General features: G+C 49.2%; 1 protein-coding gene across 2 annotated transcripts in view; it reads right to left on the reverse strand.

Moving 5' to 3' along the window:
• The window catches only part of ATP2A2 (ATPase sarcoplasmic/endoplasmic reticulum Ca2+ transporting 2), a 55,087-nt gene that overhangs the window by 2,232 nt on the left and 30,159 nt on the right, over positions 1-22,696 (reverse strand). The window contains exons 6-20 of one of the 2 annotated variants that reach the window (XR_006356379.1): positions 16,070-16,150; positions 13,975-14,060; positions 13,292-13,756; positions 9,824-9,912; positions 8,026-8,128; positions 7,179-7,310; positions 6,954-7,076; positions 6,619-6,837; positions 5,670-6,005; positions 4,777-4,997; positions 4,325-4,527; positions 2,988-3,073; positions 2,765-2,898; positions 2,244-2,361; positions 511-2,108 (exon numbers count right to left, since the gene is read on the reverse strand). Coding sequence is in view for 1 of the 2 variants with exons in the window: in XM_044003198.1 (XP_043859133.1) it covers positions 1,988-2,108; positions 2,244-2,361; positions 2,765-2,898; positions 2,988-3,073; positions 4,325-4,527; positions 4,777-4,997; positions 5,670-6,005; positions 6,619-6,837; positions 6,954-7,076; positions 7,179-7,310; positions 8,026-8,128; positions 9,824-9,912; positions 13,292-13,756; positions 13,975-14,060; positions 16,070-16,150 (2,517 nt within the window). In the remaining variant the exon portion in view is untranslated. The remainder of the gene's footprint in view (positions 1-510; positions 2,109-2,243; positions 2,362-2,764; positions 2,899-2,987; positions 3,074-4,324; positions 4,528-4,776; positions 4,998-5,669; positions 6,006-6,618; positions 6,838-6,953; positions 7,077-7,178; positions 7,311-8,025; positions 8,129-9,823; positions 9,913-13,291; positions 13,757-13,974; positions 14,061-16,069; positions 16,151-22,696) is intronic. The other variant, XM_044003198.1, reaches the window with a different exon arrangement.

The following is a 22,696-nucleotide window of genomic DNA, read 5'->3' on the forward strand; positions in this document are numbered from 1 at the left end:
TCTCTGATCAAAGGGTGGCAAGAAAGGGTCTCGGGCAGGCTGCTCCAGCCACAGCAGACACACTGCAGTCCCATCAGCCGACCCAGTGGGGATCTGTGGCAGGGCCAGCACTCCGGACAGAAGTTGATCCCTTATCCCGTGATCATCTCTAGAAAGCCAGCCAGTTGTTGACTTGACTGGATGGGCTGGGCCCAAACGCCAAGGATGTACCCAGAAGCAGACTCGGGGGTGGGGGGAGCTCCCTAAGAGGAGTCTAGTGAGGAGCCACAGATCCCCGAGCCACAGACGTTCAGTCTCTGACCTGACTGCCCTCTGAGGGTTCGTTCCTAAGGCCAAATTCTCATCAGAAGCTTAAGTGGCTGCTTGGGTCAGGTGCCCAAAAGGTGAAAATCACATGGCACGGCAAGGGAGCAGGGACCGAGGAAGTCATCATTTATTCATTAACATCATACAGGAGACTATTGTTTTTTAAAGGAAAGTCACCCCTGGTTAACAACAGAAAATACTCACTTTAGTTGATGAATGTTGGAAGGCATTGGAGAAAAACACCACAGTTAGGACAGTTAATGACTTACACGCTGTTGGGATCGGACTGAACTTGAAAACATGCGCAAACGTCAACCATGATAATGATGGTGGTGGTTAGTGCCACATGAAAATAAGAATTGTTCTATACAATACGTCCATTTGGTCATGTGCTATTTACAGATTTTACAAAACACGCGCGCACACACGCACACGCACACCCCCCCCCCCACCATGGGAGCTCACGTCACGTCTATCAGAACTGGCAATAGTGTATCTAGCAGATAATGACTCCTGCCCTCAGACCCAACTTCTAACTGCCAGGCTCTCGCCTCTCTCGATCACAATACCAAGGCTCTGGTCTAAGGCCTTGAAGGGAAATGGATAGACTCTATCCAATTAGTAAGGAGTCCCAACTAGGCTTAAGCCACTTTTAGAGTTAAAACGAGACAGGTCTTTTCCTCTGTCCATTTAAAAGGTTTTATTTATTTCTTTTAAAACTAGATAAGTGCCGCTGAAGTGGGCAACATTGGCAAAACAATGTCTGTTACAAGAAAATACATTAGACGTTTAAATAAATAACCTTAAAAACTACGTTGGGGGAGATGAGTCCAGGAGAGTGAATCTGGAACAACGTTTTCTGCACAAGCGAGAATAGGCCTACCTCTCATTGAGACGGGTGTAAACAAAACCATCGGCATCCGAGAACCAAGAAGCCAAGAGGGAGCAGGGGAAGGGGAAAGGGGGTGGGTGCTGACGGTGAGGGGTGGGTGGGGCGGCAAACCAAAAATACTGACTGAGGTAGCAGTACTCTGCTCAGTGCAGAAAAATTGGCTTATGAATAAAAAAATTAGATTGTGACATCAAATTAAATCCAGGTGATCATGCAGAAGACAATACATGCTACTTAGTTTTAGAAAAAAAAAACCAAAAAAACAAAAACCACACACATTCATTCCCTAAAATCTGCCGCCAATTAATTTGCTGACAATGTCTGCTGGCTCAACGATTTCTTTATACGAGGATGAGACTATAGACAGAACACTGTACATGCTTTTTCATCTACAAAAGAATCTTTGCATAAAATAGTGTGAGTTCTCTGTACATGTCAATGGACACTTTAATCATGTGTATAAAAAAGGAAAATCTTGCCCCACGGGAGTCAGAAAAAGCAAAACAAGATCTAGAGTATGAAACCTCCTTCACCAGCAAACATGTTCATGTGAAAATTCAGCAGAAATAGACAGTTGCTTTAAACAATAAAAAAAAATTAATTGATTAAGTTAAACATCTTTTATGTAAAACTACGTCAGTCAAGACCAGAACATGTCACTAAAGTTAGTGTCTGTGCTATAAAGCCAGATAACCAAGGGCATAATGATCAGCACAAACGGCCAGGAAATCCCTTCGGTGCAGGCTGGGAAAGAGCACGGTTTGGTGGCGGGCTGCACACACTCTTTACCAGGTTCCAGGTAGTTACGGGCCACAAACTTCAGGGTCTCATCCATGAGAATCACGGGCAGGGAGATCTTGAGCACCATAAGCCACTGGGTCACGTTCAGAGGCGTGATCTGGAAGATGAGCTAGAGAAGGCACACCCAGGTCATGGCGGTGCTTCCCCACCAGGGAGGGGTGTGTGTGTGTGTGTGTGTGTGTGTGTGTGTGTGTGTTTGGGGGTGGGGGGCAGGGGGAAGACCCTTGGGGCCCACAGGACTCACCGGCAGGGGCTCCACGTAGAGGATCAGGAAGTGGAGGGACATGGAGAGGCAGATGGAGCCCACCAGCCAGATGTTCTCCCAAGGCGGCATCCTCAGCAGGGACTGGTTTTCAGATAAGCTGCAGTGAGAGAGCACATGCACACACATGGATGAAAGGAAGAGGACCCCACAAGCACCCCAACAAGAAACAAGCAATCCCAGGCTGCACTTCCATGACTACTCCTACTTCCACAGGGGTAAAGAGGAGAGGGTTTTTATGGGCGCCCCTTCAAGTTCTGCTCCCTTTGCCCTCAACATCAAGTGAGTCAGAAACTTCCATTTCACCTAGATGATAACAAGTCACCCCAACAGCTAGAGGGTCTTCCTGGTCTCCCTTCATCATCGGCACCTCCCCTCTCAGCCACAAAAGGGGAGGCCGTTCCTTAAGAGCACCCCCGCTGTTCACAGAATTGCCGAGGACACTGTTTTGTAAATCGCTAAGCTCTATCAATGTGTGACGAGGAGCTGCTGGTGTCACTCACCTGTTGAGTGCGTTGCACATCTCGATGGTCACCAGCACTGACAGCGCCATCGTCATGGGGTATGGCGACTCAAAGATTGCGCAGTCCACACCCTCAAAGTCTGGGTTGTCCTCTTTACACTGCAGGAAGTGACTCTGCAACCAAGCAGGAGAGGGTCATGCTTGGCGTTTCTGTTGCCTGCCCACCCACCTGCTCCACCTCAGCCTGTCAGGCAGCACCATACCAGCTGGTAGAAGGTGATCCTTGGACCGCCATCAGCAGCAATGAACCACCACGCAGCCGCCCCAACGGTCGCAGCTCCGACATAGCCTTGGGACAGAAGGACAAATGGTGCATGTCAGGGACCCCGGGCCTCCTCTTGGGGCTTGGGCAAGGAGAGGTAGAAAAACAACTAAGGGTGCTTTAGGTGGGCCACTCGGGGTAAGAGCCAAGGGAGATGCCTCAGACGCTCACTGCTCCCCACCCCCCAGCAGCCCAGAGGCAAACCCGCAAGCTGCCCGTGCATCCACGGTGTAGGGAAGCTGCCACCAGCTAAAGAAATGTGAGAGTGCCCCATCAATGAAGACAGGAACACTGCAGGGGAATATTCAACCTACAAAGGAGCAGGCTGGTGTCTTTCCCAAATTAAAAAATCACACTGCTGCTGCTAAGTAAACTACTTCCCCTAGAAGCACCTAACGTTAGTGGCTGGATTGTCAAGTTCTTAGAAGGAAAAACCCAGTATTGCTCCAAAGACTATATAACACACTTCTGCCCCTTCTTCTGCTCTCCATCTGATGGGTGCATGTGCGCATGTGTGAAGGCAGGAGGACGGAGTGTCAGACAAGCCAAGCAGGCCTCGAGTCCATGGGGCCTCTTCCTCCTGGGATCGTCCCTCATCGCCCAGTTAGAGACACCCAACAATGGGACGTTCTACATGGCCCTGAGTGCCACCATCATCTGGTTTTCCAAGGGGGAGTCCCTCTTTAGCCTCCCTTGGTGATGGCTCTTGGACAACAACTGATAAACAACTATCTGGAGCCTGCTGAGAGTCTAGGACCATCCCCCCAGTCCTGCTCCTTTCACTTGTCTAACAGCATTTATGTGTGTGTGCGCGCGCATGCGCGTGTTGCACAGGTTGATCTACACGCAGGCCTCACTTCACAATGAGCCAACATGGCCACCTTTAGTCCCCTTCATAGGGCATGTGACACTTAGGGGGAAAAAAGGTACCAGATTCTCTACACAGAGGTGTGAGAGGACTGAGGGTGGGGAGTAGAGGGAGAATAAACATGTTTGTGGGGGCAGCTAGGTGGCGCAATGCACTGGCCCTAGATTCAGGAGGACCTGAGTTCAAATCCAGCCTCAGACATTGACACTTATTAGCTGTGTGACCCTGGGCAAGTCACTTAACCCCAATTGCCTCACCAAAAAAGTTAAAAAAAAACAAAAAACAAACACAAACAAAACATGTTACAGGACTGAAATTTGTGCTGCAGGAAGCGATAAGTCAACTCAACTCGTCCTGCTACCTTGTCATGGCTAACATAAAAGGGAGAAGCGCGGCTGGCGTGCACTCACATCCGATGGCCAGGTAACGGAAGAAGAGCCAGCCACTGATGAGGGGCTCCTTGGGATTTCGGGGTGGCTTGTTCATGATGTCCAAGTCAGGAGGGTTGAAGCCCAGGGCTGTGGCTGGGAGGCCGTCTGTCACCAGGTTTACCCATAAGAGCTGGACAGGAATTAGTGCCTCAGGAAAGCCTAGAGCAGCAGTCAGGAAAATGCTACCCCCCAAAAGAAGAGAAGGACACACAGTAGGGTCATTACTGAGGGCCACAGCTTTCTACCTCGCAGCTGAAGCAGAACCAAAGCACAGTTTTCCTGTCAGGTGGCCGTCAGAACAAAGAGCTCATTTTCAGATGGCTGTGAGCAATCGAGTGTCATTCCAGGTCCCCCTCCCACCCCCTGCCTTTCACCCTCCAAGGGGTTCTCCTGTAAGTGGCCCCTCCCCTGCCTGCATCCCGGACACTCACCACACAACTTCCCCCACATTGGAAGAGATGAGGTAGCGAATGAACTGCTTCATGTTGTTGTAGATGGCGCGCCCTTCCTCGACGGCCGCCACAATGGTTGAGAAGTTGTCATCGGCCAGCACCATCTCTGAGGCGGTTTTGGCTACCGCGGTCCCGGACCCCATTGCGATGCCGATCTCAGATTTTTTCAGGGCTGGTGCATCGTTGACGCCATCCCCAGTCTAAGGGGCAGAAGGTTTGAGAGCAGATCATGAGATTGTGACAGACCCGCAGAATCACACAGAGGAGAAAGAGGCTCGAGCTGCCCCCAGTCCCACCACAGGATGCAGCCCCCTATTCTTACAGGGAAGCCAACTGATTCACACATAAAACCAACCTCAGAGCTGGTCTCCCTGGAGGAGCAGGAAACAAAAGGGAAGAGGCCCCCACTGCCTGCCAGCCACACACACACACACCCCCCTGGATTTTTTCTCTCCCATCTTCCCAGGGAATTCATCATTGGGAAATCTCACTACCCTGAAGATGGTCCTCCCACCTCAGTGGAGGGCAGGCTGCAAGCGCCATGGCTCCTCTTAAGAAGGGGGCTTGGCACAGTCTGCTTCCTGCTTCCCACCTGGCCGGGGGGAGTGGGGTGGGGGGTGGGAGTTGCGGGAATGTTCCCTGCTCCCTTCTAGCCCCCTTTTTCTGTCAGATTTCTCTACTAGATTGTTAGCTCCTTAAGGGCAGGGACTTTGTTTTTATGGGATGCCTGGCACACAGTAGGCACTTAATAGTTACTGACCGACTCTTGGAGATCTTGCCACTAATTCCTAACCAGACTCACGTGTGGCTTGGGTCTCCAAGCACAGCTACACCAGCTTTACTAGGGCCCTGCCCACTTCTCATGGACTTACCATAGCTGTGATCTCATCAAAAGATTGCAGGAACTCAACGATCTTGGACTTATGGGAGGGTTCCACCCTTGCAAAGCAGCGGGCATTGAGGCAGGCGTCCCTCTGGGCAGCAGGACTCAGTTCGTCGAACTCTCGGCCCGTGAAGGCCTTGGTGGTGACGTCCTCGTCGTTGCCAAAGATGCCGATGCGACGGCAGATGGCCACGGCGGTGCCCTTGTTGTCCCCAGTGATCATGATGACGCGGATGCCGGCCTGCCGACAGAGCTTAATTGATGAGGCCACTTCAGTCCTTGGAGGGTCAAGCATGCCCACACAGCCGACAAAAGTCAGATTGGTCTGCAAAGGATAAGAGGCTGAGTGAGCTTCCAGGCAGCATGATGACAGTGACGTGCCCCAAGCCAGCCCGGCTCAGAGGCTGTGGTGCCACCCCCTGAGCGCCACCCCCACAGCCTCCAGCACCAGCGCCCTTCAGGCCAAATGAATGTGACACAGGAGGACGAGCTAGAGCTTCCTCCAGTGCCTCACCTAGTCTGAAATGGGCCAAGAAACAGGCTAAGAGACTCCTGAGCCCAAACAGCCCAGCACTTCCAGAATTGAGAGTGCCCAGAGATGGCAAAGACAGACCCAAGACGAGGAAGCCCACCCCCTCCACTAGTGACCAGAACGCTCCTCCTTTTCTGAAAATGCCCTCACCCAGAGTCTGCTCATCACAAGCCCAATCCAGCCCAGTCTTCTCCAGAAGAAACAGGATTTTAAGGGAGCAAAACGGCCATACGTTGGGGGCAGCACAGCCCGAACTAAAGCCTGACCGGCCGTCTGCCTCTGGGGGAACACGAGCCCCTTTCTCTTTCTTGGGGAAAGGCAGTCATGAGACCTCCGAGCTAAAGAAAAGATGTTTAAACTCAGATGATCGGGAGGGTGTGGACTAAGAGAAGGGTCGCTGGCTAACCTCATATTTAATGAAGTTGGCCGAGTCCTCCAGATTCATCTCCTCTCTTCTGGGAGGATTGTCATGCGTGGCCAGTGCCAAGCAGCGCAGGGTGTCTCTGCCAGTGCCCCATTCCCGAATGACCGTCATGATCTTCTGCTTGACCCCTGGAGTCATGGGGACCTTGGTGCTCCCCACACGAATGTGCGTGCACCTATCGATGACGCCTTCGGGGGCCCCCTACAAAGAAAAAGGACACGACCCACAGGTTACTTGGGATCACCCCCAGATTGCAGTATGAAATCAGGCATTTGGGCTAATCAAGGCAACGAAAGCTTTCCCTTCTCTGCACTTACCTTAACAAACATCTTGCTCATTGAAGTCCGGCTCGGTTTGTTTGGCGTGCAGTAGACAGACATTGATTTTCGATCTCTTGAAAACTCGAGGGTGAATTCCTTCTTCATCAGTTGTTTTATGACCTAAGGAGACCACAAGAGCAGATACACCATGACACGAGACGGTGGCACGCACACTCCACCCCTCCCTGCCCAGTCACCGCCCCTGGGGTCCCGAGGACTGACCGAGTTGCAAGCGTTGGCACGTTCGATCTTGGAGAGGCCTTTGAGCTCCGTGTCAAAGACGTTCATCTTCTCGACCAGACAAGTGAGGGCAGTCTCTGTGGCTTCCCCAACTTTTTCATATACTCCTTTTGCCTTTGTTTTAAAGAAAAATGGAGGAGGAGGGGGACAATAAGAGATGAGGGTCCCAAGCAGGGTGAAGGTTCTCTTGTGCCGGGACCATCCCAATGCAGACTCTGCATTTTCTTGAGAACTCACTGACAATTCAAGTTCGGTTTTAAAGGATGGGTTTTGTAAATGCTTTTTAAACTGCCCGCACGTTCAGAGTTTCTCTCCACTCAGCTGCTCCTTCTCAGGAATCGAGCCAGAGAGACATTTTAAACAAACTAAAGGGGTGGGTGGGGGCGGGAAGAGACCAAACCTTTTCAAAATCAATTCTGCACCCACAGAGTTCTGGGGTTAGGCCTTCAGACTCAGGAGGTGCTGAAGGTGGTCTCAGCTTATTGTCTCTCAGGACAGGCTCCTGTCATTTCTGAAGCAAGAGGAAAAGGGACGGCTGGGCACGTAGGTGGCCGCACTCTAGAAAAGCCTAACAATTACATCAGATGCTCCAGCCACGCAAACTCTAGGATGGGCTGTTTATAGGAACCATGATGAACGGCAGCAAAGGGCAGCAAATGGGTCGAGTTTTTGGCTGGACGCAGGATGCCCGACAAGCTGGGAGTGTAAAGAAAAGTCGGTCCTCCCCAAGTGAGGAAGGAGGTGGGATTCTAAATCGCCACAGGGCCCTGGGCTAACAGCAGTAGGGGGCCTCTGGGGGTGGCCGGTCAGCCCGGATCCCTGGCCTCACCTCGTTGTAATCCAACGCAGAGTCATTACAAAGGGCACAGATTGTGGCCAGCTCCACCAGGCCGTCGTACTGGTGACACTTCACTGGCTTCTCATCTTTATGCCTGCCAAGGGAAGACAGGAAGCTCAGAGCATGTCACCCCTGCTGGCCGGGCCTCAAGCCCAAGGGGTCCCTGCTTCATTCTACTTCTGGCCCCCAAATGACTGTCCCAGGGGGATGGTGGGAACCACCTTAAAATGGGGGTCCTCCCAATTTCCTTGTCTCCCCCTCCAGTCCAATGCTCCGTCAGCTCCACCTAGTCTGCTGACAGAGAATACACTTTTCCGTGACCCTCACTTAAAATGAATTAAGACCATTTTCTCCAAAGAACTTCCCTCCTCCAGCTAGCCAGGCCCGTCCAGTATAGGCCCCAGTGAACAGGCCCCCAATATTCAGAGGCTTAACCCCCAGAAGTGCTAGAACCTCTTCTGTGCAGAGACCTTTGTCACCACACACACACACACACACAAGGTCTGTCTGACTCTTCTCTTGAAGACAAGAGATACAAGATCAAAGGGGTCTGTAAAAGGTCTTTTCCTTGTTTCTGGTGTCAGCACGGCATTTCAATGAAAAGGAAATCATAAAAACAAGCTTTATTGTTGTTCAATGACACTCACTGGGAAGCGGGCATGGTGATATGTTAGGAAATGGAAGTCGTGAAAATCTTTCCTCACCTACTGTACGATCAACTTCCCATGCACAAAATCATTTACTTTGGATTAAAAACTGGACTCCCAAACCTTTTCTTTCAATATTACTTTTAAGGTTGTCAGCAATCACCCAATCATTACCTTTAGAAGGAAGTAGCTCAGAGGATCCCGCCATTCGAGAAGGCCTTAAGAAAATAACTCTGAGCCACTTGAGATGCTTCAGATCCATGGACTCTCCCTTAGAGAACCCACCACCATCTTCATACATTTACTTCCACACCACTGGCCCTACGCTGGCCTCTCTCCTGCTGTGTGTCCCAGACAAACCTGACCCCTCCACCCCATACCCCATCTGGGATTGGTACAAATAAGCCCGGATGAGATGTTTTACTCACATTTGTATAATTTTAACATCTCCTTTGATCCTCCGTGAGACCCCATTTAAAAACTCCTCCTACTCCAGGCACCTTGCCCATCTTCCCAACGACCTCCCCTGACCCACTGCGCCTTCTCTGCTGCCCACAAACACGCCCACACTGAGAGCCGGGATCAGGCTTCCTGCCTCTCCCCACCATACCATCTTTCTTCTCTTTCTCAAACACCTTGGAAGAGCCTTCCTTCCCTGCTGCCTGCCTCACTCCCTCTTCTTAGCCCTTGCACTAAATTCTCAGGACGCTGCCTTTCTTCTCCTCAGGCTTCCTGCCCACTTCCCGGTCTGCTCTGATGGCTCAAGTCTCCATCCTGGCCCGGGCTCTGTGCTGGGGCCTCCTCTCCATTCTCTCTACACTTTCTCCCAGGGCTTCTCATCTGCTCTAAGCAGCCAATGTTGGGTGCTGCCTGAGCTGCTCTGCTGAGTGGAGCTGTACATTTTAGCATCGGCTGTCCCTCACCCACTAACCCCTGAGGAACACGCACACATACATGCAGTCTCTGGCTAAGATGTCACTAGGATGATCCTGGAGGGCAGGGCCCATGCTACCTGTGTCTCTGTATCCCTGGGGCCTAGCACACAGCAGGGTAATGGTTCCTAAACGCTTGCATTTTTGACAAATGATTATTTGCTTGGGGCCATGGCCCTCCTGAGGCCAGGCCACGGACACACTACTTACACTTCTCCCATGGGTGCATATGTTGAGCCGGTGATGGTGAACTCATTCAAGGAACAGCTATCTCCTTCAACTCGGTCCAGAATAAACATCTGTGGAGCAAAGTGAGTCAGTTAGCTTTGCCAACCTAATGTAAGAGGAAAAACCGCTGTAACAGGGTCTGAGTGAATCAAGGTTGGAGCATGGCCTCTCTCAGCCAAGCCGATGGGCAACCCCCTGAACAACACAGTGGGAGGATCTGTCTGACCCAAACGGGAGCGCTCTACTTGGTGCCACTGGTTACATCTGCTGGTTACAAAGGCGAGTTTCTTCTTCTATGCAAAGTAACACTCCTGTTAACAGGGCTCAGCAATTGGCTTGCAACTCCATTGCAAAACCATTCTACAAACAAGGCCAGGAATAAAGATGGCGGAGGACCAGCCCCCTGGGGCTGTCACTCAGGGCTCTGCCCCCTATGGGAGGCCACTCTGCCTGACCCACAGTCCCCCCTTTCAAAAACTGACAGGCTGGACAAGGTGAGCACTAAGGGAACTACGGGGGAGATGTTTTATCCTTCTGAGGCCCCGGACATGCTGGTGCCCCACCTTGGAGCTCCTGGTCTTGAGGACGATGGATGCCAACAGTTAGCATACTCCCGTGGAGATGAGGTTGGTCACGGCCACAGTCATCTTTGTCTACCGCTTCGCACTGTGCTGATGTCTAGACAGGCCAGACCTAGTTACCCTGATGTTCTTTCCTTGTATTAGCCACCAGACAGAAGCCTGGCTAGTTCTGGCCTTGCGTGGTTCCTGTCTCCAAAGCACTTGGACCAGGTAGAATTCAGGGAAGACACGACTAAGCAGCGGGCAGCAGCAGCCTTTGGAACAGATCTATTTTTTTTTTTTTTTGGTGAGGCAACTGGGGTTAAGTGACTTGCCCAGGGTCACACAGCTAGTAAGTGTTAAATGTCTGAGGCCGGATTTGAACTCAGGAACTCCTGACTCCAGGGCCGGTGCTCTATTCACTTCACCACCTAGCTGCCTCCTGACCTATCTTCTTATGGGAAGTTTCCAACAGGCGTCAGAGAAAGAAAAATGTCATCACTTTGAGAACAGTGACAAGAGTCAGTGCAGCCCTACTATGTGCCAGGCTGGGCTACAAGCTCTGCAAATAACATCTCCTTTGATCCTCCCAACATCCCTGAGAGGGGGCACTGCTATTATCTCCATTTTACAGATGAGACAAATAGAGGTGAAGTGACTCGCTTAGGGTTATGCAGTCAGTGAGTATATGAGACTGGATTTGAACTCAGGTCTTCCTGACTACAGGGCAGGCTGTCTTAGAACTGGGGGTAATTCTGAGGTATCAGAGTTAGGTAAAACATGCACAATGTGTAAATCCAAGTTTATTCTTAAGAGAAACAAAACAGCAGCTACTTCCCAAGGGAAATGACAGCACCTGAGTTCCTTTGTGCTAAGATCGCTCAGACGTGGTGGGATTTGTAAATGTCTGTGGAAGTTGGTTCTTTCCATCAGCTTCCCAAAGCCTGGAAGGACCCAAGACCCAGATGAAGAGAAGAGTCTGCCTAATGGACACAGTGAAGTGGGGGCAGACGCCCTTTACTTCTGAGCTGGCATTTCGAAAGCCTACTAGCACTTGATGTCTCAAAGAAACTAACCCACCAGTTCTTTTACTATTTTCCCCATAACTAGCCAGGATTCAGCACAACAAGGTCTCCTATCATCCTTGTTTCCCTCAAACTCTATTGGGGGACAGGGAAGGGCGAACCACTGCAAGCAGGATGGCCAACTTGCCCTGCAGCACACAAACATTTCAAGTTGCTAAGACAAAGCCGCCTCCAGTCTAGGGGACGTCACATGCTATTTAAGCCAATCCATGAACCCAAACCCCCCACATTGTCATAGGGATGAGGAGAGTCACCCACACAGGTGCTATGGCTTCCTAATTTTAGTTTTAAAGAGTCTTCATTTCAGGAGCATTTCTTGATCCAAATAAACAATAATCACCAGCATTTACATAACGGTTTAACTTAAGGTTTGCAAAGCACTTTTGAAGTCTCGTCTCATTTGATCGTTGGGAGGCAGGGGCTATTATTCTTCCCATTTTATGTATGAGAAAACTGAGGCAGATGAGAAGGAAGTTGCCCAGGATCTGAGGTAGGATTTGAACTCAGGTCTTCCTGATTCTAAGTCTAGCACCTTCCTCCCAAGTCACCGACTTAAATGACTTAATTATTCCATAGGAGTTCTTCAGAGAAGCATCTTCCATTACAATAAAAAAGTGGCAAAGCAGACAAAAGACTGCCCTTTACCCAAGGGGCCAACACACCATCTTGCTGGTTTATAGACAGCACAAAGCACATCCTTTTCCAAGTCACTGGACCCACAGGGATGATGCACCTCCCCAGAGCAGCCTGGGGGAGGAAGCCCTGCTTCCCAAGGAGAAGAGCCAACAAGCCTTGGAGCAAGTAAATAAGTACGAAGGTTTCACAGTGAGCTCCTAGGAAGGAGGCCTAACTCTCAGCTCCAACGCTGCTCTCTCCAGGAACATCTTTGGGAAGGCAGCCTCGTCAAGCTTTGCCAGGAAGCGAGGTGACACAGTGGATGGAGCGCCAGGCCAGGAGGCAGGAAGACTCATCTTCCTGAGGTCAAATCGGATACTTACTGTGAGGCCCTGTAGGCTTCACTTTGCTCATCTGCCAAATGAGCTGGAGAAGGAAATGGCCAAACTGCTCCAGTGTCTTGGTCAAGAAAACCCCAAGTGAGTCAGGAAGAGTCGGACACGACTGAAAAGTGACTGGACAAAGAGGCTTTAACAAAGGCTGTCAGCTTCTGCTGGAGGAAGCTGGGTGTGGAGTGTACTGTGTTCCCCACCTCCCCAAACTACAGGTGCACCTAATCCTGGTGGCCCCTCCTCATGGGGGGTGGCCTGGCTAACCTGGCCAGAGCGGCAGCCATCTTTCTATAGCTTGGAGACACTCACAATCGCTCACAAGCTGGGGACTGTGGTCACCAAAGGAACCAAGGAGGAGTGGGGATGGATCAAGGCCAACATCTCTGCTGAAGGCACACCTGACAATGAGGGGCAGGGCAGATCCCATCTGCCACCTCCCCAACAGAGAGGACAAAACCAAGCCACAAACTTAGAGGAGATCCCACAGGGATGAGATCACCCGAGATCTCCCTACAACTCCCAGGCTTCTTGCTTGGCCCCAAGTCTTCAAGACCCCCATTACACTGTACAAGGACAGGCCAAGGACTTCAAAGAGAGAAAGGAGAGGGAGGAGTCTACAGGCTTTCTTCAACAAGCAGGAGCAGGGACCTCCCTAGGGCAGACCTGGAGACACTAAGAGGATGGCTCGGGGCCCCAAAGCAGAGCCAGAGCGGGCCAAGACCATGACCCCCACCCCCCAAACTGCCCTGCTGAGGCCTCAGGCCCGACCCCACATGCTGTGTGATTCACACTCCTTACCCTGCACACGGACATCTGGTTGGTGGTCAGCGTGCCGGTCTTGTCTGAGCAGATGACCGAGGTGCAGCCCAGGGTCTCTACAGACGGCAGGCTCCTAACGATGGCATTCTTCTTGGCCATTCGGCGGGTGCCCAGGGCCAGGCAGGTGGTGATGACGGCAGGCAGACCCTCGGGAATGGCTGCAACAGCCAGGGCGACTGCGATTTTAAAGTAGTAGATGGCGCCTCGGATCCACGATCCCCCGTGCACAGGGTCATTGAAGTGCCCAATGTTGATCATCCAGACCGCAATGCAAATGAGAGAGATGACTTTGGACAGCTGTTCCCCAAACTCGTCCAGCTTCTGCTGCAGGGGCGTCCTCTCCTGCTCCGTCGCCACCATCTCATCACGGATTTTGCCAATTTCAGTGTTCACACCAGTGGCAACGACCACTCCCATGGCTTTTCCAGCAGCAATATTTGTACCCTGATAGAGAGTTATGGAAGAACCCATTCATTTTTCATTCATCATAATTTGATTTGTAGGTCACGTTTTTGGTTATTCATTTTAAGAGCTAAGATTCCCCAAGAAGCGTAACCCTGAGTGAGGGCCAGCTACTCTGTCAAGAAATCCTCATTGTGCTTGGAAGTTTCTCACAAAACTCGGTCAGAGTGAAAATGAGCCGGAAGAAAGAAAGTACTTACAGAGAAGAGCATATTCTTCTTATCTTGGTTGACAGCCCGGGGATCAGGCACAGGGTCCGTGTGTTTAATAACAGAGACGGATTCACCTAAATTATAAGCATTAAATGGAAATATTGAAATGCATGCCCCTGATGAGGAACAGTGAATAAGCTTAAAAAATCACAAAAGTCTGTCATGTTTTCCATGGCCAGACAGACTTCCAATGAAAAACAAGTGTCAAATAATACAAAGAGAAAGGGAGAACGCTGCTGATTTCCCAGAAAGGCCAGCGGTGCTGCCCAGGCTCCCAATGACAGGAGACTCCAGCCTTAAGGATCACCTAGCCTCCCCCCTTCCCTGGCTTTCCCTTCCCTTCCAGGGCTTTAACCAGGAATTACATGTCAATCAGATTCTTAAACACCTATTAGCAAAATCCTGTTTAACTGATGCAGCAGCAATTTTTTTTTTTTTAGGCAATGGGGGTTAAGTGACTTGCCCAGAGTCACACAGCTAATAAGTGTCAAGTGTCTGAGGCCGGATTTGAACTCAGGTACTCCTGAATCCAGGGCCGGTGCTTTAACCACTGCGCCATCTAGCTGCCCCGGTGCAGCAGCAATTTTTAACAGAAGATTCCTCATTTTTCTAGAGTCTCTTTTTTGAAGCTCACTTTCTCTTCAATCAGATTCCCACTTGAGGGTCTCCCGAGGCAAGCAGGCCACCCCAAAGATAGGGATGACACAGCCTGACTTTTTGTTCTTCCAATGCAGTCAAGACAAGGAAGGGCCAGGGGCTGGGAGAGGTTGTAAAGGCCCTTCCCCAGGGACCTTTTTGGACTCCCCACCCTTGGCTCCAAGGGACATGGGGCAGTGCAAGGGAACCAGTTCCAAGCTGCAAAGTCAGGGCAGCTTAGTCTCCTCCCAGGAGAGCCAGCCAGTCCTATTGACTTCTTTGTGAAAAAATAAAAAGAGGCTGGACCAGAGGATCCTTCGTTTTCCAGCAGCAATATTTATAATCTCAAAAGAATCCTAGTTTTGTTAAATCATAAAACATTTAGGCACCATGCAGAGAGGAGATAGCCAAGAGGAGATTACTCCTACTCACATTCTCTATCCTTTGATAAATCAATCATGGGTTGTAGCTTCCTTTACTAACAGTTTCTATTTTCAAAACCAGATCTGAACGGTTTAAAGGGGATGCCTATTTTTCATTTCCAGCCGTGTGCACAAGACTTGACTTAAGCTGGTAATGAGTTTACTTGTGGCCTTAGGGAATTTTCCTTCAATATAAAGACTGTTCGGAAAGCTGCCAGCCTGGCATATTGTTCTTTCTACTTTTCTCACATCGCCTCCTCTATACAAGCAATTGCTTTACGAATTAAAATCTGATATAGAATCTTGATAACCTTTAAAATTTTTATTTTTCTCTACCAATCTGTGGGCCTGACTTCAGGTTTTCATTGTTTTTCTGTGCCGATCTTCCGACACCCTTCCTTCCCCAGGTCACGCAGTCATTAGTGGGAGCCCTCCACCCTACCCTGCCTGGTGCTTTTGCCAAACAAACAGGGGAAAGAAAGGGCCCCCAAGGCAGAAGGCTCATTTTTCTGGTCAATTGTGCCCGTTTGGGAGGCGACTGCTGCAGGCCTGGAGTCTGAAGTGAGGCACGGTGAACAACAACCCAAGAAAGAAGGAATCCAAGCAGGAGCTTGCAGAAGGCAAATAAGTTCATACGGTTGTACAGGTCACGGATGACTGTGACCTTCCACCAGAGCAGATTCTAGCGTATTTGTTTACTAACCACCCACCCCCACTGCCCATGAGATCAATGTCAAGTACATAAATGTCAAGGCACTGCCATAATCTTTTCCTTTACACCTTTCCCTCTCCCCCAGACTTTGTTTAAAAATCAAAACTCAAGAAATGCTTGGCTAGAAGTTCTTTAGAAGGGTGACAATGGCACTGGTTCTGTTTACAGGGAAGGGCCTGAGCTAAAAGGTGATCTCCATCCCTGACTCTATGCTTCCATGCTTATCTCTACTGCCTGGGCCAGGCCCCCTCAGAGCTTAAGAAAAGAAATACTCCTGACCCAACTCTACTGATAGCAACTTAACAACAATTACCTGTGAGAATGGACTGGTCCACTCTTAAGGTGGTAGACTTGATGGACGTCAACCTTATGTCTGCAGGAACTTTGTCACCAACTGTATTTAAAAAAAGCAAACATGCAGATCAACAATTAAACCGACAAATCCACGCTCCCCATTTTAAAAATGATCCATGCAACCCACATATACAAAGATATTTCTAGCAGCTCTCTTTGTGGTGGCAAAGAATTGGAAATTGAGGGAATGCCTATCAATAGGGGAATGGCTGAACAAGTTGTGGTATACGAGTGTGATGGAATACTATTGTGCTGTAAGAAACAGCACAATAGCATTGAGCAGGGCACTCTGGCAGATTCAGAAGACTGCCCATCTTCCAAGATAAATAAAGAAGCCTTCACCGACGCGCACAAAAAAGAAAGAAAGAGAGAGAGAAAAAGAAAAAAAGAAATGATGAGCAGGCAGATTTCAGAAAACCCAGGCAAGACTTAAGTGGACTGATGCTGAGTGAAGTGAGCAGAACCAGAACATTCAGAAAAAAGAACTGAGGAATCTGAATGCAGATTAAATCATACTCTTTCTACCGCCCCCTCCCCCACCTTTGAAGTTTTTCCCTTTTGTTCTGAGTCTTCTCCTATATCAGATTGCTTGCTGTCTTGGGGAGGGCAGGGAGGGAGAAAAATTTGGAACTCAAAATTTTATATAAAAAACAAATGTTGAAAGCTATCTTTACATGTACCTGGAAAAAAATACTTAAGAAATCAGAGATCTGAGGGGCCTTCCCTCCACATACACATATTTTGTCCATCCTTCTCTGCAGGGACAACCTGTATAACTACTTTTTCAAACAAGCCAAGTGTAATGACTCAGAAGGGAAATCAGCAAAGAAAAAAGGCCGCCCTTTTGAACTGAACTTTGATATGGAGTAGGGCCCTCAATTCCAGGCAAGGGGGACCCGGCAATACAAGGGCAGGGGTGGAAACGCAGGCCAGTCAAATACAAAGAACAAGAGGATGGTGGTCAGCAGGTATAGCTGGATTCCAGCTGGAGCCAATGGGAGCATCTAATAAGGCTGGGAAGGTAAACTGGACCAGCCCATGAGGGGATTTAAAGGCCAAACAAGGGGTTAGAGGGAATAGAGTCCCAGCAGGGATGGGGAGGGGCTGCCATTCAATTTAGGAAAGATGCCCTTTGGCAGCTGTATGAAAAGGCAAGGAGAACAATTGGGAGGTTGCCTGAAAGGAGGGGTGGGGAGCAAACATTACCTGGGGAGAGAGGAAGAACTCAGGTTGAGGGTGGGAAATTCAAGAGAGGCAAAGTTTTGGGAGGAAAGATGAAGAGACTGGAAGACAGTGTACAGGAGAGGGGAGGAAGTAATAGAGTCTGGGAGTTCTGGGAAGAGACAGAAGATGGCAGTCCGAGGGAATGAAAGGTGTCCAGTGAGGTTTTTATTTTTTAAAGATGGAGGTGGTGGCAGGAGGGATGGAATGAGCAGCTTTAAGTGTGGGGTGGGTGTTACTGGGGACAATTTCCTGGAAAAGATAGGAACAGAAAAGATTCAGGGTACACAGAGAGGGGTGAGCCTGGGGAAGAAAGGCTACTTCTTCATCAGGCTAGGCTAGAGGAAAAAATGGGAGGAGAGCTCAAAGGGCTGTGAGATGTGGGGGAAGAGGGAAGGGGACTGGGTACCAGGCTTTCGTAGTGCAACTGTTCCCAAGTGGACAAATACCCGAAAGAAAGGAACATTTTATCAATGTTAAAAATTGTAAATAACACACCTGTTAAGAATCACAAATAAGGTTCAACTTTCGAATGATCAGAGAATACAGACTGGGAGAGCTTTGAACTATTACTACCATGCGTTAAATATCTGACTTCAACTCTGACTTGTACCTACGTCAGGAACTTCTATGGATTCATGTCTATTTATTATTATTATTATTACTATTACTAACAAAGTTGGCAAATATAGTTTAATAGCAAAATTCACGGCCAATGGAGCTGGGGGAAAATAAACACCCTATCCCATTACTGTTGTAATTTTAGGGTAGTGCAATCTAGTAATACAGATTAAGTTACAAAGTGAACTCTGCTCCAGTAATCTCATTACTATGGCTTTATCTTAAAAATGAGATTCTAGGGGCAGCTAGATGGCGCAGTGGATAGAGCACCTGGCCGGGGAGTCAGGAGTACTCGAGTTCAAATCTGGCCTCAGACACTTAACACTTACTAGCTGTGTGACCCTGGGCAAGTCACTTAACCCCAATTGCCTCACTTAAAAAAAAAAAGATTCTAGGAGAAATTTTTTTAAAGGAATTTTGAATAAAACAATTCATAGTTATTTGTAATAGCAAATAAAACAAAACCAAAAAACCCCAAAACGACAACCTTAGAGAAAACTACTATATTCAAGGGTTGGTAAACTACCAGGCCAATTGTGGGTTATCAGCAGAATGGAAATCGCAGCACTGACAAACGTGGAACATAATGCAAAGCAAGGACGGCAGAACTGGAAACATATGCCCAGATTACAATGACATAAAACCTCAAGACAAGCCTCTGAATATGCAGGCCAAAGATGAAAATCTAGACTGTTTTCTTAGATGCAAATGGATCCTTTGGGATTTAACTTTTAAAGACAGGTACAGACAACAGGGAAAGGTGAGCTACAACCCTGCTACATTAGTCTGAGGAACATTAGATCTCAGGACAAGTGAAGAAATTGAAAGCTTTATCAGGGCAGAGAGCATGATTTCCAAAGGCTTCTTTTATAAAGGGGAGAAGCCAGGCCTTGGGGTTCACCCCAGTCTGCATCTGCTGCCCTGCCTGGCTTCAACACCACACAAGATGTCTCAGCATCAGAACAGCTGATCCTTCCTTCCCTGCTGGTGCCTCCTCCCATTGGACTATAAGTTTCTTGAGGGCAAGGGCGGATGTACTCTTTACTTTACTAAGTATATTCCCTGACTAGTGCCCAGCATGGTGCCTGACACATAACTGTTTCCTGGGTGGGATGGGTTGATGATGTCTGATGAGGGAGAGAACTCAAACTCTTCACCTCTGCCGGGAGAATGTTCTTTGGAAAAGAAGAACCAGAGTGCCCAGGGTCACAGAGCTATTGTCAAGGGTCTGAGGCTGAATTTGAACTCAGGTCCTCCTGAATCCAGGGCAGTGCTTCACCCACTGTGCCACCTAGCTGCCCCTGGGCTTACTCTTTTTCTTTTTCTTTTTGTTTTTTGGTGAGGCAATTGGGGTTAAGTGACTTGCCCAGGGTCACACAGCTAGTAAGTGATAATTATCTGAGACCGGATTTGAACTCAGGTCCTCCTGAATCCAGGGCTAGTGCTCTATCTACTACACCACCTAGCTGCCCCTGGGCTTACTCTTTCTATAAAACTCCATTTTACTAAACATTAAAATAGGGCATGTGATCATTAGGTTCACTAGCCAGCACAGGAAGGAGACCGACAATGCGTCATCTCAAGAGAGAAAAGCTCAGCCTTTCACCTGACTGCAGGGACACACCTAGTTAAAAAGAAATTCCTTCAGGAAATGCTTATGCAACAAGAAGCAACATTTTCCCCAGGAACAAATCACCAAGTCGGAATATTATTATTGTTCTGCTCTAGCCCCAAAGAGGAGACACTGGAGGAGAGTAAATTCTACATATTTTAATACATTTCTCCACTTTCTCGCATGCACCAACAAGAGATTCAAAGATTTGGTATCACTCACATTACAAAGAATCAATATTGAAACGGATTCTTCCTCCCTGCAACATCATTCACACGAAGGAAGAGTAACCCAACCCTGTCTGTTTCCTTGAACAAATGAAATAGCATCAGACAAACAGTGAGCACCATGCCCAGCAAGAGAACTGCTAGTGGAGGCAGGTTGCAACCCGTCAGGCTGCAGGCGGAAGCTGACGGCCTTTCGCTAGCAGGAGCAGTTGGCCCACATGTCAGTCCAGGGAGGCCTAAGTCTGCTCTACAAACTCTAAAGTAGGAGAGACAGTGAAAAATGCCATGGGGAAAGCTGAACCCCCTTAATTCTATACAATGGAGTTCTGAGTAACTTTGATCTGTAGAAATACTTATTACAATAGTTTCTAACTCTTCAAACACAAATACAGACCACAAATACACACCCATCCACAATTTTTGCCTCCAAGCAAAACCAAAAACTCACCTACAATCAGTCTTTTTCTAATTCCACCCCCCCCCCCTTCCAGGGTAGGCTTGAGGGAGTGCGGGGGACGGATTCAGGCCTTCTCTCTCCTCTCAGCTCAGCTCCCCAACCCACCAAAGCTGGTCATCTGGCCCAGGTTCTACACGTAGGCAGGAACTGGGCAGGATTAAACCAGACTCCCTGACCATCAGCCAAGCATCTGGTTAGTGCCCTCTGTGGTGAAGACCACATCAATTCTCACAAAAATTCTCTTTCCTCCATCTCCATAGTACTTTTCCACTGAAATCAAGCAATGCCAGCTAATAGCCTATGGGCTAAGTGCTGGCAAAAGAGCTGGGTTCAAATCCTTGCCTCGGATGTTTATCAGGCAGGTGGCAAAAGGGGACACAGCAATGTCTCCAAGCCTCGGATTTCAATGATACCGTCACCCATGGGCTCCGTCTTAAAGGGCTCTTCTGAGCATCCGATGAAGGGGCTGTAGAGATGTGCGATGCTCTGCAAAGGCCTGCTCTTACCACCATGACTGCTATGATTACAGGATTCTCCAAGGGGGGGGGGGGTAAGGACTGAAGGGCTGGAAGGGGATGCAGAAGGCGCCCCATCCTCATAACACTCTGCATTGCTATGGAGGCTGTCAACTAGAAAATCAAACACCTGTGTTTCTTTATGAACTTGAGTTTTCTGCCAACCCAGGGAAGAGGGGAATCCCGGGGCTTGCCCCCACCCTCATCCAGTGCCATAACCTTTGGGGCAGCACTGACCAACTCCAGCGGCTTCCTGTTGACCAGGTGGCTGTTTGGCTTTTAAAGCCCACACAACCTGGCCTATCTTGGGAGCCCGCCCCACCCCCGCCCCCCACCTTCCTCCCTTTCTCACCTCTAAGATCCACACAGGTTGGTCTTTCCTCCCATTACCACGAATGCCTCCCCTTCTGAACCTGCACCCAAGAGGCACAGTCCTTCCCAATGCCCATTCCCCTCCCCAGTCTAAATCACCTCAGCTTTAGCAGTTTGTCTCTGCATTTCCGGGGGTGGGGGGTGTGCACGGACTGGGACTGAAGTCCTGAGTGGGGGAGCTCAGCATGTGCTTAATGAACACTTGTGAATTGATTGAGAGGCCAGATAATGAATCCATTATTCAGTAAGAGGGCCGGGGTTGGGGCAGGTCACTTAACCTCTCGAGTGTTCTAGGCAGATAAGACCAGACCCGGTAAAAGGGCGTTTCCTCATCTCCAAAGAACATTTATTAAGGGCTTGTGGTAAATCAGGCACCCGGCTAAGCGGCTAAGCGCAGGGGATACAAGTCCCTGGCCTCAAGGAGTTTGCAATCCAAAGGAGGGGGAGGGGAGATGCAGGGTGAGAGGGCTCATGGAAGAAGAGGAATCTCACATTCAGGTGCCCTGCCCACAGCTGACCAAGAGGGACCTTCATTTTAGTCATTCTTTTTTTCCTTTGGGGATGGAAGAGAGGTCACAGGGCACCTTCTCCAGGAAGCAATGAGGTAGACTCCGAGGCGGGATACACTGGAGGGAGAGGCAGTTTATTACCACGTTCATGCCATCCATGGAGTGTGGAGCGGTGCCAGTCTTGGAATCAATAAGACCTGGGTTCAAATCCAGCCTCTGACACAGACTAGCAGCAGCACCCCAGCCTCTAAGCTGAAGAGCAGCGATTTACTGACATCAGAAGAGAATCTCCTAGAATGCTAAGAAGCATCTACTCCACAATCACAAATCACAGCAATAACAAGCTATGCAGAGGCACAAGGGCAGGTGCCCCATCAGTGTGGTTGGGGACATGTGAATCCTACATTTGAAAGTGATGAAGCTCTCCCCAAAACGGAAGGAGGTAAAGAACTTGCCCACTCTCTAAGTCATCCATCTTGAAAGAGGACTTACAACACTCATCAAAGTATTTAAATGAAAGAAAGCCAAGCATTATGGCTGTGACCAGAAAGAGAAGCTACTGCAGCAGCTACCTCTGAGGGGAGCCTATTAACAGGGCAGAAGCCACCCAGTATCCCACGAGCCTAGCGTGCTTTCTACTGAAACAGAGTCTGCCCTTAAGATGCTCCAAAGACCGACTGATTCTGCTGATTAAATAACAGCTAAAATTCAGTCTATTTTATCTTGGTTGAGCCTGACAACAACTCTGGGAGGTAGGCGGTATTATGATGATGCCCATTCTACAGATGTGGAAACTGAGCTAAGTGACTGAGGCTAAGGAGTATAAGGCAGGATTCAATCCCAGGTCTTCCGAACTTCAAATGTAGGACACTCTCCACCCCGATATTTAACTTCTGGGAGGATCAAGGACATAGAACATGCATCAGACTTTCTAACTATAGACATGCCTGTCCCCCAAAAGAAAATCCAAAGTTTCCACAGCCCCGAAAGGAAGTTCTAGCCTCCCCACCAGCAGCTATTTTTAGACTCCCAAATCCAGGATCTGTGCCAAC

The sequence above is a fragment of the Dromiciops gliroides genome, chromosome 1 (assembly GCF_019393635.1).
Source record: "Dromiciops gliroides isolate mDroGli1 chromosome 1, mDroGli1.pri, whole genome shotgun sequence".
NCBI classification, from domain to species: Eukaryota; Metazoa; Chordata; class Mammalia; order Microbiotheria; family Microbiotheriidae; genus Dromiciops; species Dromiciops gliroides.